The sequence below is a fragment of the Montipora foliosa genome, chromosome 2 (assembly GCF_036669935.1).
Source record: "Montipora foliosa isolate CH-2021 chromosome 2, ASM3666993v2, whole genome shotgun sequence".
Classification (NCBI taxonomy): domain Eukaryota; kingdom Metazoa; phylum Cnidaria; class Anthozoa; order Scleractinia; family Acroporidae; genus Montipora; species Montipora foliosa.
The window spans coordinates 60001891-60019271 of NC_090870.1; the positions used below are offsets into that span (position 1 = coordinate 60001891).

At 39.7% G+C, this 17381-nt stretch overlaps 2 protein-coding genes across 5 annotated transcripts in view; one reads left to right on the forward strand and one right to left on the reverse strand.

Annotated features, from left to right (window-relative positions):
- Window positions 1-407: 407 nt before the first annotated feature.
- Window positions 408-12821, reverse strand: LOC137993739 (TNF receptor-associated factor 2-like). 4 transcript variants are annotated; one of them, XM_068839733.1, is made up of 8 exons: window positions 12728-12821; window positions 7023-7175; window positions 6148-6199; window positions 4941-5045; window positions 4429-4593; window positions 4237-4314; window positions 3466-3555; window positions 408-2723 (listed from the first exon to the last, which is right to left on the reverse strand). In XM_068839733.1, exons 2-8 carry the CDS (start codon window positions 7166-7168, stop codon window positions 1659-1661), a joined length of 1701 nt encoding a protein of 566 aa, XP_068695834.1. In that variant the 5' UTR covers window positions 7169-7175; window positions 12728-12821; the 3' UTR covers window positions 408-1658. The 4 variants fall into 4 exon arrangements, with proteins under 4 accessions (XP_068695834.1, XP_068695835.1, XP_068695833.1 ...); XM_068839734.1 differs by lacking the exon at window positions 12728-12821 and adding an exon at window positions 9480-9536; XM_068839732.1 differs by lacking the exon at window positions 12728-12821 and adding an exon at window positions 8503-8634.
- LOC137993741 (SCAN domain-containing protein 3-like) overlaps window positions 12261-17381 on the forward strand; it is a 10092-nt gene continuing 4971 nt past the window's right edge. Inside the window, exons 1-2 of the mRNA XM_068839738.1 lie at window positions 12261-12513; window positions 14694-17381. The exon at window positions 14694-17381 is cut by the window's right edge and continues 4971 nt beyond it. The gene's annotated coding sequence lies outside the window, so the exon portion shown is untranslated. The remainder of the gene's footprint in view (window positions 12514-14693) is intronic.

A 17381-nucleotide genomic window follows, 5' to 3' on the forward strand; every position in this document is an offset into this window, starting at 1 on the left:
CTGACAGACATCATAATCATTATATACAGATTCTTGACTTGTACTGGGGGGGGGGGGGGGTGAGATGTCCGTAGCAGGAGTAGTCTGCAATGATGGCTGCATCTCATTCTGAACTGAACTATCATTTAACTCTGAAGATATCTCACCTGTTTTCGACTTTTTTGACAGAAATCTTTCTAACATTTGGCATGAAGCCGCTGCCCGTTTTCTTTCTCTTTCTTTTTGCTCGCGACGCCCCATAGTAACAAAGTAAATCAATGGCGATTTCCTAGGCCAATACACTCGATGCTATGTACGCACAACATGGCGACAACTCGTTTCAGGCCATTACCGCCCCCCCCCCCCCCCCCCCAAGCAAAGGAAATGATTTAATTAAGTAAACAAAAAACCGGAAACACGAAAACGCGGACAATTCGAAAACCTTTTATTTTCACAAACCCTACAGGCAGTAGGAATAAATAACCAGGGAGCGCCGCTTTTAGGCTTGGCTAAATCTATACGTTATTTACGTTGTGAACCTAAAGTAATGCTTGACGATTGTTTAATATTAGACATCACGCATATGGTGCACAATAATATTCAACTTTAAAGCAACTCACTTTTTGTTTCAAATATTCCTCCTTGACGAGGCTACTCTCTTTGCGACGGCTGTGCCTATCAATAACAATCTTAAGGCGTACGCAGGTCGTAGTCGACAGGCTGATAATCTTGATGATATTTAATACATTGCAATCGGAAAACGGTCTTTCTATTATTTACAACTCTATGCATATGTTATGCCAACAATGGCAAAATATCGACAAGACTGTGACTGAAAATAACTTATTCTCTTTTCGCAGAGCTCTAAATGGTGCAGTCTACTTACTTTACTCTATCAGCCCACTTATACCATCGGATATGTCGCAAGGAGTTGAAGATGACGTTCAGCCGCAAGTCTTAGTGCTATACATTGCGATACAAGTGAAAGGAATCAATAGCATATTCCTTCACCTTAATTTTCTCTGGTCCGGCAAGTAAAAATCCGGGGGAAACCTAATTTTAAAAAGGCAAGTAGAACATAACACATGCTAAGGAGTAACGCACTTTACAAAGCAATCTAAAATAGTATCTTCCTTTTCCGTTGGATTACCAATTACAACCTTATGTATTAGATACAGAAATATAGTTTCAAGTATGACTTTAATTAACATACGTCACGTCTCCTTGCTTTTAAGTCAGTGTTTAGTTGCCTCTCACCAAGTGAAGCCAAACTGGTAGTTTCAGTCTCGCAGTTTGGGGAACACTAAAAACTATATCCAGGACAAATTGTAGGTTCCACGTTATACTGATCAAATCATGTAGCATGTAACTGTTTGGCCAGTGTATATAACCAACAAAGGAATATGAAATCGTCTTTATACGTATAGCTCTATATCATTGTGCGTTTCACTGATTGAACTCAGTGCCCTTTCGTGAGTCATACGGTCCCTGGATGCATGCTTATTAGCTCAATGAGTTTCTTGATTATCGTTGGGAATAAACCTCTTCTTTCGCATCACCCAGACCTAGAAACACGTTATCTTTTTTTCTGAATTGCCAAGTGTAGTAAAAACCCCCATTTCATGGAGCAACACATTTTTCGACACAAATGGAAAACTGCGATAATATCATTTGCACCTTTATGTATCTGTGGTGTCCACTATCACTTTGATAAACATTGTGTCGTCTCGGACAAACGCATGGTTACCTATCATAGAGAGAGGGAAAAAGGTGGGGCACCCACTGGGAATGTTTGATTCTCTTTGTGGTCTCTGGAAAGATGAACTGCTTGGATCGGGTCTAAACGCATCAATCATGTGTTCTATGTTGTCCTGATCAAGTAACATGAAAGTAACCTTCTGTCTAAATGGCCAGCGGAGTAACGCATCGTATTGACCGCGCATCACAACAAAATACAAAGACATGTGCGTTCCTTTGCCAGCACCGTCACCGTTTAAGTAGATGCGCACGCACATTCTGTAACCATGGCGACTTGAGTAGAAACAGGGACTGTAAAGTGAAACCTGTTTTCCGGTAATCGCCTCATTTCGACGCTTCGCGAAATCAGTGATCTTCCAAATAAAGACTCCATTAAAGCTAGTGCTCTCTTGCTGTCTAATATTATCTTCTAAGTCAGCGGCGGCTGCGACGTTCCTGAGACTGAGACTGTTTTCTAAATTTTCCATGCGTCGCTGAAGTTTCCTAATTTCTTCGTTTCCACTCCTCAATTGTATTTCTAACCTTTTCATTTCTTTGCTCTGATCTTGCACCATGGAGTTCAACTCAACCATGAGAACTTCATGATTAGCCACTTTTGCATCGTTATTGTTTAACCTACGGACTACATCATTGACGTCCGCTTTGTCCGACCAATGCATAGGATTCACCAAGCCGTCAGGAACAAAGTCCTCGTCCATCCAAAAGCGTTCAATGCTCTTTTCCAGATTACTGATCCGTGAACCTTGACCTCGTACCACAGATGTTAACTTAAAGTGCTCATCGATTATATTCTCTACCTTGTACAGTAAATTTTGAATGGTTTTATCCATGTTTCGGACGACATCAGAGTTTTCCTGGACGGTTTTAATGCCATCGAGTCTTGAATGAAGGAAATTTGACAGGTTCTGGACGTATAATAGAAGAAAGTTTAGATGCTGAGTGCAGTCTTTATCTTGGTGATCTCTGTTTTCTTTTCGTTTCCTTGGCTGCAAACAGGAATATTGTAAAGTAAGTATATCTTATCGTCAGCTAGAGTTTAGTACAGCTGCATTATTATAAGCACGTACGGGAGGTCTCATAGGGAGTGATGGAGTCCACTTTCAAGACGAAATTAAATGTTTAGTTTCAGAACCCGTTGGTGTTTCGTTAATCTTATTAGTTTATTTTAGAATTGTAATGTCTTCAATGTGATATCTTATTTCGTTCCTCTGCCTTTGTTTTGTACTCGTTTTTTATTTTAATTTGTACGTCTTTTACTGGAGAATAAAATACTAGCTGATTAAAAAAACCGTTATCATCATCATTGTCATTATCATCCGTCATTATCAGCAATCGTCATCAGAGCAAACCTCTTCGCATATATGTTATAGTTATTTCAGCTCATCCTTGTGTTTTTCTGTTCACATTCTCGCAATGAAAAACAATCGGTAAACAGGCTAGGGAGTTCTACGATTGATAAACTTCCTCACGATCTTCGCCCATCAAAGCCCTATCGGAAACACATACTACAAAGAGGACAGTCAAGTTTTGCAAAAGCCAAAAGGTTGAATGTGAAGTAAACAAGAAAATGAACGACTTATCACCAAGAGCTAAACTAACTCCAAGTTATTATTTTTTTTTTTTGCGCATTGTTCATCATCCAAATATCCAAATGCGATATTCATTTGATCCTTTTGTTCCTTGCGTCGATATTAAATTGGCATAATCAGCTATTAATGACTGCCTAACCTTTCCATCGGGACATCCTACGTCGTAAAATGGGCACGGTCCCTCTACAGCTTCACAGTCTCCGGTAATGCGATCCAAGTGGCTTGCAAGCTGATATTTCGAAAAAGTAACAAATCAAGATTTCTGGTATCGAAAAAGTATATCATCAAAACCTAGGCCTGGTTTAAGGGACTTGTTCCTACGAGTCTCTTATACCCAATGGTAAAGCGTTCGAAATAGTAATCTAAAGACCATGCAAAGGGTTAGGGTTCCCATACAGCAGGGCACTCACGGGTTTTTTCCCGTGGACGCCTGCCATAGGAAAGAAAAAAAAACAGTCTACAATCAAGTTCACTACAATTGCAAGCGCCTTTCACAAAAATTGAATTCTGAAGCTTATTTCTTAAGAAATAGATCAAAATGCAACGCTGGAAATTACTCGTTGACTCGTGACGCTTTAGTGGTTGACGGCAGCGAGAAACGATGCTGAAAGGCGCAAATAATGGACTGCAGTGATAGATGCGGATAGCCTCGATCAAAGGAACACGGTGCAATTTTTCCCACATTCCTCGAAGAAATTTATGGGAAGGTCGAGTCTTGACAAAGGCTTCTCTCTGTCGAAATCACACAAAGTGCAAGTCCAAACAGTCTACTCTTAGCATCATGATCCACTCCAAACAAAGTGAACTATCCATCTCCTGACATCCATTGAGCCTAAGATATCCTCTGAGGAGTTTTTTTTCCCTTTAGAAAACCATTATTGAGTTAATTGAGCACAAAAGGTGACGTTACCTGTTTTCGGACGAGTTTAACGGAAAGACAATTTGGACATTCCACAGTGTATTCCGGGCATTCATTTTCCTGGTGATGCTAACAGAAAATCAAATGAATTTTATAAATAATTAATTTCCGGTTGAAAGAACGATAAAACCTTTCCATCATTGTTGAAATACAAAATGTATCCAATCATTTAACGCCTTATACCTTAAGCTGGTCTGCAGTTGTCATTAATCCGCACAGGTTACATTTCTGCTCCCTGAAGTCGCAGTCTTCTTTGAGATGTCGTGACAAGTCGTCTCTCGGCACCATGACTCCACAACCGTGATGCATGCACTGAACTTTAGTGAATAGACACTTGTTCTCATGATCCTGAATAAACAAAGGTAAAGTACTGTCGGTTTAGTCAAAAGACAGTAAATCTTCAAACACTTCCTTTTTTATAAGATTCTTCGATTTTTACACTTGCATCACGTAACAAAGCAGGGCGTTCATAATTACAGCTCCATCGAGCTCCGTCAGTTTTAGGGTAAGTTGTCCTGGCTCTTAATGTCTTTGCTAGTTTTATTGAAATGCCGTGGCATTCATTGAAAAACAAAATTGTTGCAACTCAGCGCTTATTTGTTGATGCTTCTCAAAATTTTCCTATCACTTCTCCATCACTTATCTCTCACGCACTAGGAAAAAAAAATTGATTGTAGATTACATTTTTGTCATACCTCTAACAGCCCCAGATCTCCTCTCCACGGACAACCGTCGACGTGGTTTGTACACTGGACTTGCAAAGACAGAACCTCACGCTGTGCGTATTTATCTTCGAAAATCTAAAAACATAGACAATAAAGTTAAATCATTAATTCAGAAGCATCTGATGACGAATATACGTATTACATAAAACAATAATTTTAAATGTTCGTCCACCTTTCCTCTCGAATTCTCTTGAATAGCCATTTCCAGGCTAGCAGACGGACAAATCGTCTTTGACGGACAAATCGTCTGATGTGAAAACGGGACGAACAAGTTTTTAGCCGACTTAGTCGTCTGATTTTTTTTTCTCTAGGAACTCGATTTTTCAAAGACGATTTGTGTCCAGAAGGACAATTCCCCCTAGGTCAGACCTAAATTCACGTTATAAAACAAATCGACTCATTAACCACCGCTCAGAACTGTAACTAGCTATGGAAGCGATTGTCAACATACAACCAAGTCTCTCCCTCAATTGAAGGATTATTCTTAATTGTCAATTTCTTCCAAGTGAAGTAGTTCATTTTGGACACTGAAAGCTTGATAGGGATCATGGGAAATGAACATATTTCTTTTAAAAGCCGAACCCTAATGTCTGGACTCGCAGGACTCGAACCTGGGAAGGTGTGATTAAGAACCCCTTCATTTAACCACTAGACTACCACATCACTAACTGCGACGATGTCATTTTTTATTAAGACTGACCTAAATTCACGTAAGACAGACAAAACCACCGCGCGGAACTGGAACTAACGATGGAAGCGATTGTTTATAGGAAGTTTCCAATATGGTCGGCAATCTCGTCACCAGAGCTTTTTTCTTTGCTCATGACTGAGTTTTGGCGCAAAGGGTAAGGTAACCAGTAACCAAGCCCTACCTAGTGCCAGTCGTCATGCACTCAAACGTATGCAGTTTGTTAGTCCACTGTCTGTCTTTATGAATATTTACGTGGGACAACACTAGCGGATTTGGTCGTCTTGAGCTTAGTAGTCAACCAAATCATAGGACGATTTGTTTCGTTTTCTGGTGTGAAAACGGCCAATATAACTCGATTGTTTATGTCAAATTTTAAATCCCAATTTGCAGTCACATTATTACATGTATTTTCTTTGCTTCATGGTTTACAAGAGATCGGTGATCATTTAAGATTTCCAAGTGGTCTGATAGGATCTTTTTGCTTACCTCCTCTCTCTTGATTTCTTCGTTGTCCAGTAAACACTTGGAAAGGGGTGACCTGTAAAACATTTGAGGGAAGACATCTAATCGAGAGGTCCGTATTGGAAACAAAAACCGTGTCTTGAGTGTGGCCCGAACCGTAATCAAAATGCCAGATTTTAGAAGTTAATGTATTTAAAAGACAAAAGATATAATTGATTACCGTTGTTCATGTCCTTTCTTTGTTTTGTTTTATCCTGTTTTTTTTTTTTTTTTGTTTGTGTTGCTTTATTTTCAAGAGTTAAGAAACACATACATGCAGCGGGGTTTGGTCGGTCAGCCAAAGAAAAACCAACGTGGAAAAACAAGAGAACTCCCAAAGTGAAACCAAGTACAAATTAAAGGCTTCGAGACTTGAAATTTCCTTCAACATTGGAAATTCATCAGCTTTCAAAGTAGAGGAAGGAAATGGTATATCATTACAGTAAAAACCCTCGTATAAGAACCTTGATTTTTCCAAGGCAGGCTGAAAAGGTCCTCTAAAAATGGTATTTAGTGGAGTTTTAGGCCATTTAGGTTCTTAAATTGGTTCAGTGACAGTGGCAGCTGTGTTGCATATATTTAGTATGAAGAATGCATATGGAATTTTTATAGATACTCATTCCTTGTATTGCATTTTGTTCCAGTTGCATAAAAATTACAAGCTGATTTTGTAAATGAAGAACATGTTTAAATAAAAGATAAGGCTAAAATAGGCTCTTATGTAAAGGTCTTCAACAGTGATATCTTTAGCCTAGTACCATGTTCTTAAATTCTATAGGTTCTTATGTGCTAACTTTTACTGTATCACATGAACAGAGTAAAACGTATCACTGCAAAAAGCGGTTGCTCTTTTATGTTACCTGAGTAACTCTTGCACGCATGCTCTACAGTATCGATGTCCACAGTTGGTCTGCACGGGCTCCCTTAGCACATGATTGCAGAACGGGCACAAAAATTTAGGATCAAAAGAGTTTCCATTTTCCCTCACACACGCATAACCACACATGCTGATTCTGTAAGCGGAATAAAAAAGAAGTAAAGCCTTGGTTTAAAAGAAGATAATATTAACGATCACAGATGTAATAAAGGATTAAGGTCCTTTTGAGGGCATAAATCAAGGGCACCCAACGAGCAAATTAAGCCAAAGGCCTTTGAGAGACATTTCTAGGCTCCTTGAAATCTGTAAAGACTGGCTGCAGATATGTTTTTATCTCCTACAATAATGTGATCTATTCGGAAATCTTAGCTGAAAATTGAAGTGTCCTAAAATTTTGGGGAATGATATCTTTATCTAGATGACCTTAGTTTAAGTGCCAAAATTGGCAAAATGTCCCTTTCGAAAAGTAAAGAAATCTGTAACTGGTTGATAACTTTGAACTGAAATTCTTAGAACAGTTTGACTCTCCCGAACACATATTTCACCGAAGATTGTCGTTGGGTGTCCCTGATAAATCAGGAAGTCAATCAAGAGCCGCTTGCAAGCTCTGGTCGGGTCGGGAACTGGGAGCTAGATGTTAAACAAGTGAAGAGCCGATAGGTCGTACTGTGGAGGACATGAAAACGAAGCTACCCGTGTAAACGACGGACGTTGCTTAGAAACAAAAAAATGCACCAGCCAGAACCACAATATTGAATAATTGCTAATTGACTAAATGTCGTCACAAAGGCGTCAAATATATGTTTGCGTAAAACGCGGACCTGATGTTCCATCGCTTGTGTGTGTGTGTGTTTGATCACTTATAACACTCTTGCATCCTGCATCGTCTTTTGGATCTGAATAAACTCAGTTTTCACTGGAAAGAATTTCTTTTATTGTCGTTCGGTTAAGGAGCTCATTTTCCCGCGCGCGCGATGAATCGTTGAATTTTTAAACAGGTAAAAGAAAATAGATACATACTAAGCAAATCAGTTCAAATTACTATACCACTGGCACCTCTGACAGAGTGGCCCAAAAAACGATTTACTCAGAATTTGGAAACTATGTTATGACGCGGAAACCGAAGAAAAGACGAAAAACTTGCACTTGCAGGAGCACAAATTGGTAGAACCCACCAACCGTTTTGCACAAGAATTGTAATTGCGCGGAATTTTCGCGATGAATATATTATGAATTCAAAGGCAAACACAATTTCTTCCCTCCAAGCAGTTTCTTTGGTGAAAGAAATTAAGAAAATATGCTAAAGTTTAAAAAAAACTAAAATTTAAAACCTATCTAATTTTTCCACCAAAACAAGGATGCTGCTCATCGCGCTAAGACATATTGTAAACAGATCGAATGTATGAAAAGTAACGAAATCAGTTAAGTATCTCGAATTTTATCATTGCCAGTATTATTCTTACCAAAATTGCCTTCACCGGTTAGTCTTACCGGGCAAGTCCCTGTACAGATCCAAGTAACAACGCGGTCAAAGCATAAAAAGATGGCTATAAGTCCGTAAGGCTTTTTATGTCACACTCCTCGGAAGTAAACAGCACCCAGGGGCGGGGGAAAACCCTGATTGTATAATTTAATTAATAACTTATACTTATGTTGGGAAAACCCCTTACCTTAGTATCAGTTACTGCCCCAACAATGGTGCTTTATGGAAAACTTCCAACCTCACCTTCAAACCGATAATTATTATTATTATTTCAGGCACCCAGAATGAAATAGTGTTTTGCTGTTATGAATCCTTTTCCCAAAAAACCTAAATTTCTTTGTCGTTTGACATTACTTCAAATAGTGACGGCCGACGCTTTGAATGTTTTTACAAAGGGAGCGGGTTATCACCGCCTCATAAATAATTGTATGTAAATACTTTCTGTTTCAATATGAACGGGTAGATGATGTTACAGATCATAATTAAGCTTCCTCTATTCCTTTTAGGAGTTCTTCGATCCGGCTTAAACTCGGTATCATTCGCCGCACGCTATTCGTAGCACTAGAGAAACTGAAGTCATTCATGTGTAGTCAGCCGGATTCAAGATCTGACAAAAACAAGACGAGGATACAATATGTGAGCCGGCTCATTGTTTCCCGATCCATAAAACCGCCAGACTTGAAACCACGAAGCAGGTACATGGCACGCTTTGTTAGCTGACTGCACAGATAACATGAACATCGCCGTAAAGATGTGAATGTTTTGTACAGTAGGAAAATAAGGCATTGTAGACCACAGGCAGGCAACCCTAAGAAAGCGAGAGCGCGTGACGTCACGTTATTTTGAGACAGTTGTAACGGCCGATTCAAGAATGTTCCATAAAAACTTCAAATCACGATGTTTCTTTCCAAAAATTCATTTTATGGACAGCCATATAAATAAAGTTCACTCAACTACTATTTTTTGCGTTGTCCTGAGTGATTTGATGGGTTTTTTTGGGACGCTTCAATTTCCCCTTCAGTTCCGACGCGTCGTCACAGGTGTGCAGCTTCCAAGACCGCTCACGGCCGAGTGCCTCCAGAATTTTGCCACATTTCTCGCTCTTCCAAAGGTCGCTCAGGCTGGAAGGCGAGCGACCTGGAAGCTGCAAGCCGTGTCTATGTATACTGTATGTGAAGAAAACAGGGGTTCATTCCAGGGTAAGAGTGAAAAAGGAATGAATGCACAATTGATCTTTCGTTCAAAGATCAGGGAAAAACCCCACCGGTTTCGGTTTTTGAGGGTCAGGAATAGCTAGGGTTTTTTTTTCCGTCCACCTTTCAATTGTCTCATGGTATACACATAACGTAATTCAGCCGTAAAAAGCACTCAACAGATTCTAAAAATTACAATCTGTCAATTCAGCATGCATTCCGCGCGCAAAGCGGACGCCGTGAAATGGGTGTAACGGTAAAGGCATAGTTTTAGAACATATTAAATTCCATATATTTGAACTTCGGAGTGGACAAGAAACAAAAGTTAGAAAGATCATCTCATTGAGATAACCAACTTAAGCAATGGCCAGGAAGCCTGAAAAAATCCCGGGCATAAAAGGGATTCGAACACATCACAGTGCGATAAGCGAGGTACTCATCTGCTCTATCAACTGAACAATCAAGCGACTGCATGAGCTGAGAATATGTATGAAATTCATTCCTATGTAAATATATCTTATTAGATGTTTTAGTGTGTAGTATCGCTCAATAGTTTTACGAGTTGTGCTGTTTTTGACGAGCCCTTTAGGGCTCAATACTCAGGACTAAATATAGGGCTAATAGGGCTAAATAATCAGAGATACTACACACCAAAACATCTAATAAGCTATTTACTAGTTATAGCTGTCGCTAAAGTGCCAACGAGCCAAGCTTGCGTGATCTGGCGGCTGCAAACATCACGCGGCGTACTCGTGCGGCACTCTCATTGGTTATCGCTACGGTCAACATTTCATCGCTTTGGTCTACATTACAGCTTTTGGTCTACATTACAATTAAATTTGAAGCGCTTCTGAGATTTCGTCCGCCTAAAAATCTTCTCGCGGCTCTATAAGCTGCCGCCTCGCCAGGCCTTCTGTCTTCAGAAGGCCTGACTCGTTGGCAATTATCAAACTCTTTTTTGCACTTAGGTATCAGCAAATGAATTGTAAACAACCGAGAATTTGTGCGTACGGGGCAACGTCAGCAACTAAACTAGTCAAATCGGTTTTCTACTGCACCATAACAAGTTTACAAATAACTAACTGTACAATATCGTGGAATATTTGTACAATAACTAATACGGTTGGATAATAAAGGGACTTGTTCCTATATTTTTTGTCACGGCGGACTCGTTTTATTCCACGGCGATGTTCTGCTTGCATACCATCACGGCCTTTCGCTTAACAGCAAGTAAATGAGTGTTCTCAAAAATTTACAATTGCCCCACAAATTTCCCCTTCCCACTTGGGTGGGGAGCTGTAAATATCTGGGGATTTGATGGAAAACAGTCACCAGTTAGGCTCCATTGCGGTATATAGTTCTAAAGGTTGTGTCTTTGATGGTTAGTGAAGCGATTCGTTCATACTGTCATCTTTTCAGTTCCTTATCATCAATTGTACTTGGCGGATCGTTAATATAAACTAGGAATAAAAGTGGTCCAAGGTTGCTACCCTGTGGGATGCCACAAAAACCGGTGCAGCCTTAGACAACTGACCAGCAAGGCCACATCTTTGACTTCGGCGTTAAAGATGAGACTCAAACCACTTAATATTGATTGTGTCAACACCATATATCGTTCTATATACGGAGCTCCCGTAAGAGAATATTATGATCAGTGGTGTCAAGAGAAAATGAGGGGACAGAGAAGGAGGCTCCCGGTCCAGCCCTTGGGATATGTCATGTCCACGAAAGTTATTTTTAGACGAGCGGAAGTCTTCCGAGACGTCCGCATGCTGGCCTACCTCGATCCGATGCTTGAAAGAAAATAAATATTCATCAGCCTTCCACGTGCGCCGTCATTTTCTCTTTTCACTAACAACCTAAGAGCGAGGCAAGACTGCATGCGGACGTCTCGGAAGACAGACTTCCCCTAGAACAAAGACTTCCGCTCGTCTAAAAATAACTTTCGTGGACATGACATATCCCGGCCAACGCCCTGAGCCTCCGTCTCTGTCCCCTCATTTTCTCTTGGTGGTGTCCAAGACCTTTTTAAGATCGATGAAAACTACACCGTTGACAAGGCCATTGTCAATATTAACCGACCAGCTGTTTACAGCATCAGCGCAAAAGATCACAATCAACTCTTGAGGCTGACCATTGTTTCTGCAAAGTCAAACATTCACTCTCCTAGACGAGGTTATTTATCACCAGGTAGTTGTATCATTTTGGAAATAGATGTTGCTTTATTATTCATCAGCGTCACAAATTCTTGCCGATTTTGGGCCTCATTTGTTGAAATGTACCCATGCTTCCAACAGACCTGTACATTTAAGGGGTTTATGTGCGCGCCACTGGCCTATTACCACCACGAACTCTTTCAACCAGTCCTTACATGAGTGAGCGAACCTAGCTGACAAGCAAAACAAAATATTCCCTAAACGGATTAACAATGGTAAGACTGAGTTTTCAGGTCTCCCAGTCAATGAGACAAGCGTCTAGATCTCTGATGACGTCAAACTTCGAAATCTCACGGTGTTACCATGCCAATTAGACTCATTAATGGTCAGCGAGGCGTTACATTTTCGGCTCGGAGTCGACATTGCACTGCAAAGCCTCCACTCAAATGAAAACAGTGTCAATGGATAATCCATGGAACATATTTGTCTTTCCGAGCATTGTATCTTGGATGCTAGCAACCGTTATTATCCTACTTATTGCTATTTTGTACAACGTTCGTCACCCGAGATTGATTCCTGTTGGCGACGATGTACAAGTAAATGAGAAAGTTCCAGAAGAACACGATGAAAGATTTGCAACAAGTATGTATTTTCTTAGTCTTTTTACGGTTTATGTAAAATTTCTGAGTTGACTTATAAGCACGCATGCATATGGATTGCGATTGGGGCATTGTTCTGTCCTACAGCAACCCTTTTAGTGATCTATGACCGTCCGGTAGACTATCTTAATTATCTTTACTAAAATTGGCTTCTAGTTGTCGTATGGAAAGCACTTAATGATAATGTAAATACTTACTTATGTTTGGCCAGTAACTTCAATGTAGTTTATTGTGAGCTTAGAATTGACTTCCGTCTTGAATTTATCGCATAAGTATATCATATAATAATGTGGAAGTTTATTGTTTGCAAAATCCGTTAAACAATTCGATTAATCAGCAAAATATGATTAGTCAGCGAAGCATGAAAACGAAAATTATTTTTGCCCAATTAAGTACGAAACAGTCGGATCACCTAACTTGTTTATACAAAGTTTCTCAGTTGATTTAGTTTCGATTTCAATCCATGTAATGATTGTTGTATCCAATCGCCCAAAAAATAAATGAATAAAATAAGTCATTACAGAGGCCAAGTCGGAGCTACCAGAGCATCAAACAATTGTGAACATATTTTAGCAGTTTAGCAGTCATCGTTATCAATTTATTTGATGAAGTGTGCATACGTAAATCAACTTTTCATTCAGAAGGTTTTCGTGAGAAACCAGCTCAGATCTTGCGTGTGTGTTCATGTAAATTTCAAGTACCCTTACGGTCTTTTCAAATAAGATATCTGTTGACTGTCTTTGCGATTCGATGAATTGACGTCACTTAATTGATGACCCTATGACTCTGTAAAACGGAGTCATGTCAGTGATAAATAACGCGATAGCAGTTCATACCCGGTTAAAAAAATCAACTTAGCCCAAGCAGGACAAAAGAACGAAGGGTCCAGCTTCTTGTTCACGTGTCACGCGAGTACGTGCCAGACTTTCCTAGTAGCGTTATGGTCAAAGGAGGAAAGCCACCGAGTTTGCCCGAAATTGCCATTTGGCTATTATTTTCATTGTAGTATTATCACGGTTATTTAAGCCATCCTCGCTGCATTTTACCAGAGGCTCTGCGATGCTCCAAGGTCCGTCTGTAGGGTATTTTATCGTGGCCGGCATGGACCCAAAACGCCTACAAACTTGATAAATTGCATACAAACTAAATAGAGCACAAGTAAACTTGATAAAATGAACGCAAAGTCAATCAATGGCACCCGAACTTACAAGAGGCGTACAAGCTTTAAAACTTGCATACAAATCGTTAATGACGGACACGGATACACGGACATAAAAAAGAGACATACAAATTTTATAATAGGCAAAGCTTACAAACGTAAAGGAATGCTAACAAACACAATAAACTGCTCGAAAACAATAAACAGCTCGAAAGAAGTTCGTTTTTTTTTTGTTTTTGTATTTTTTTTTCCTGCCATGATACGTATTTGTTATCGCATGGACCCGAGGGCAATTATTCCTTAATTGCACAAGGGCACATTGAGATTACATGTTTATTACATAAAGGGCAAACTTATCGAGGGAATCCAGTTCAGTCAACGCCGCGACAAAAGATATTAGCTGACTCATTGGTTCAATGAACACTTAAGTATTAAAATTACAGCAAACACGGTTTCAGTGGGCTCAAGTTCAATTTGATAAGTCGTTACTGTCAACAGAATAGCGCTTTAAACATATTTTACATGCGGATATAGAAGATTCTTTCATAACCTGCATTGCTTTGTCTGAGCAACTGTTAACCAATCAGAAGCATGAATTAAAGTAATTATGCCCTCTTAACTTAGCAAAATTGCCCTCATGATGAAGAAAAACTGCCCTCCGTCTCAACCAATCAGCATTCAGTAATTTTGCCCCGTATGTGATAAAACTTGAAAACATCGCATTTGGTCACGGAATCGGTCAGTATCTGTTGAAAATGACCAATAGCACGAGCTCGTGTGTTTTTTCGCGATGACAAAGATGCCGTGCCGAGGCCAATCAAAGTATTTCAAGTCAAATACAAATTCCTTTACCAGGCGCAATGCCAGTCGAATTGAGGCAGTATTGCGTTCACAGGTTAGTGTGCCTAAGACATGCAAAATTAGCGTATTTTTTAGAGTGAACTAAGCAGATCGCTGTAAATAATTTTAACGTCGCTTTTTCCTATTTGTTTTTATTGCATCAGCTGTACGAAAACGACGAGGCAGCAGACTAAGTCTCCCATGCATTCTGACGACTGGATAGACCGCTGATCAAGTATGCTGCAGAGTATCACAATCGAGACCTTCATGAACACTCAGTTTCAAATGGCTCTAGCAACAACATCAGAAATTTTTATAAAAGATAACGCATAACAATAAAGATGAGCGCTGGTCCCCTGAAAGCTTAAGTGCCAGGAAGCCAGGTTACAGGTAAAGTTTAGGGTTAGGTTTTTTTACACCCAACAGCTTGTAAATATGGGTGGTTTGACTGAGTGATTTGGGCACTTAACTGGAAAATTCCCGGAGGTCCCGGGTTCAAGGCTCTCTCAGACTCATTGCCGAATTGTTGGAGGGTAGCCCCTCAAAACCGCTTTACGCGCGCATCAAGAGCGCATGAGTAGGAGCTTGCGTCTCCCTTGTCCTATTATCAAGCTTTTTTTTCTTTAACATGGGTCTGGTTAGATGTTATATAGCACCGGAAGCTAATGACCTTGAAGCGTTAACTCTGGTTCAGAGCTGGCTTTTTTTTTCATAGTTAATGCATGGAGATGGTTATGAAACTCCACAAGTTCCTTTGTTTCATGTTTTTGTCCGTATTTTTGGCCTTGATCCTGCACAAAACACACCTTTTTTCGAGAAGATAACCAATCAATTCCTTCGATTAAATTATGCGCAAATAACTTGGGAAGACAAAACAAAAGATTGTGCAGGGTCGCGGTAAATTCAACATCGATTGCGACATTTTTCTCGCTTTTGAACTTTTTAAGGATTCATAACCAGTCCCTCGGTTAACTATGGTTTTTTTTTAGTTTAAAAATTTCCTTATTTGGATGTAACTTAGCTCGTGCAATTTCCCGAGCATGCAGCTCGGATCTTATTTTTGTCCATATTTGTGCATGAAATTAATGTCCTAAAATCCTCAGCTTTGTGTCCAAGGAAAAGAGTTGAAAGTTATACACTTCAAGGTCATGTGCTTCTGATAACACCTTAGGTTCTCAGTGACACTGTTTGTGATGAGTCCTTCATCAATAGCTTACGATTCTGATCTTCTTTGGCATACTCCTGTGCTGTTAGTCATTTTTCAATGAGAAGTCCAAGAATGATTTTAGTATTTTTTAATACTTCGCGACACCTACGGACTCTCTCATCAAACTGTAGAGATTCTTAGGCATCCTTTTCCTTTAATATAAGCTAGTATGGTAATGAACTGATGGTGTCAAAAAACTGAGAGAGCTTTTTCACACGCAGTGGTCACGAAGGTCTCTGATGGATTTGCAAGTGGAAAAGGAGCGACGGATTTGAATAAAGGTCAGAGCTAATGACAGAAAAGGAGTTATTTTCGTGCAACTATAGAAATGGAACCCGTTATCACAGCAAATCGGCTGTAGGAGTTTACTGCTTGTTACGATTCCACGACTTTAAATTTGATCATGGAACAATGACAGTTTTCCTGATAAGTATTAGTTACTGCGAAGGAACAACATACTATCATAAAGTCTGTAGAAAGTATTGTCAGAATGTCTGTCATTCCACAATCCGTAAAAATTCTCCTTCATTAAATAGTCCCCAGTCTACTGCACTGATGCTAAGACTGCAAAAGATGGTGGGAGCGAGAGAGCAGTTATCTGCGACCTTGAATTAGATGACATAAGTGCTGAGTCTGATCTTTATAACGCTGCAGTCATTTTAAGTTCGACACCGTTTGACTCAGTTTACGCTCACGGAGCGTCTTGTTATGCAATGCACTTGTTTTCAATATTCAGTACTGATTTATTGGCTGACAGATAAGAACTGAAACGACGGGCTTAAGCTAATGAAGAAAAACTGTAAACAAAGGTTCCCCAACAGAGAAGATATCGTTTTTGTTTTTCAAATGTGCCAACCACAGTAACAAAAGATCCTTTGTTTCGACAGCCAATAAGACTCTGGTCCCAGTTGTTCAAACGATGGATAGCGCTATCCGCCGAACAAATCACTATCTACTGGATAACTCAATCAATTTTTGCTTGTGTTTATTCGCTGGATAATGATTTATCCGGTGGATAGCGCTATCCATCGTTTGAACAACTGGGGCCTGGTTGGCAATAGGTGACGTCAACGATATCTTCGCTATACAAGCTCGAGCTCACGTAGAGAAATGTATCGAAAATGTAGACGATTTTAAAACTAGTATTTCGAGATTGGGACAGATAGTAAACTAATGATCTAAAGAAATCGGCATATGAAAATACTGTAACCTTCCTCTAGATTTGCCCAGTTTAATTCTTTTCTTACACGGTTACATACTTTACACACCGTGATACTTTGGGGTAGAAAAACAATTCGGATTTCCTACGTACCAGGCTATTTTCTTAAAGGAGTACGTTGAATTCATAAACTGAGCTGTCAGGGTTAACGTACAAAAATCATCATGGACTACAAAGTAAAATTTAATTTCAGTGTGTAAGCGTTAGTTTACAAACGATAATACGAGGTGTGACATATTAATAGTGTTACGCCATTTATGTGGGAGAATACATTTCAATAGTGTCAATTGGTAAAAAAAAGTGAAGTCATCAAACGTTTCCCCGAAGGGTCTGTTAGGTTCTAAAACATGCTAAAAAATGCGATAAAGTTAGCTATTATTGTGATAGCAAACCCAATGCGAACTTTGACACTTCCACTGTCGACGT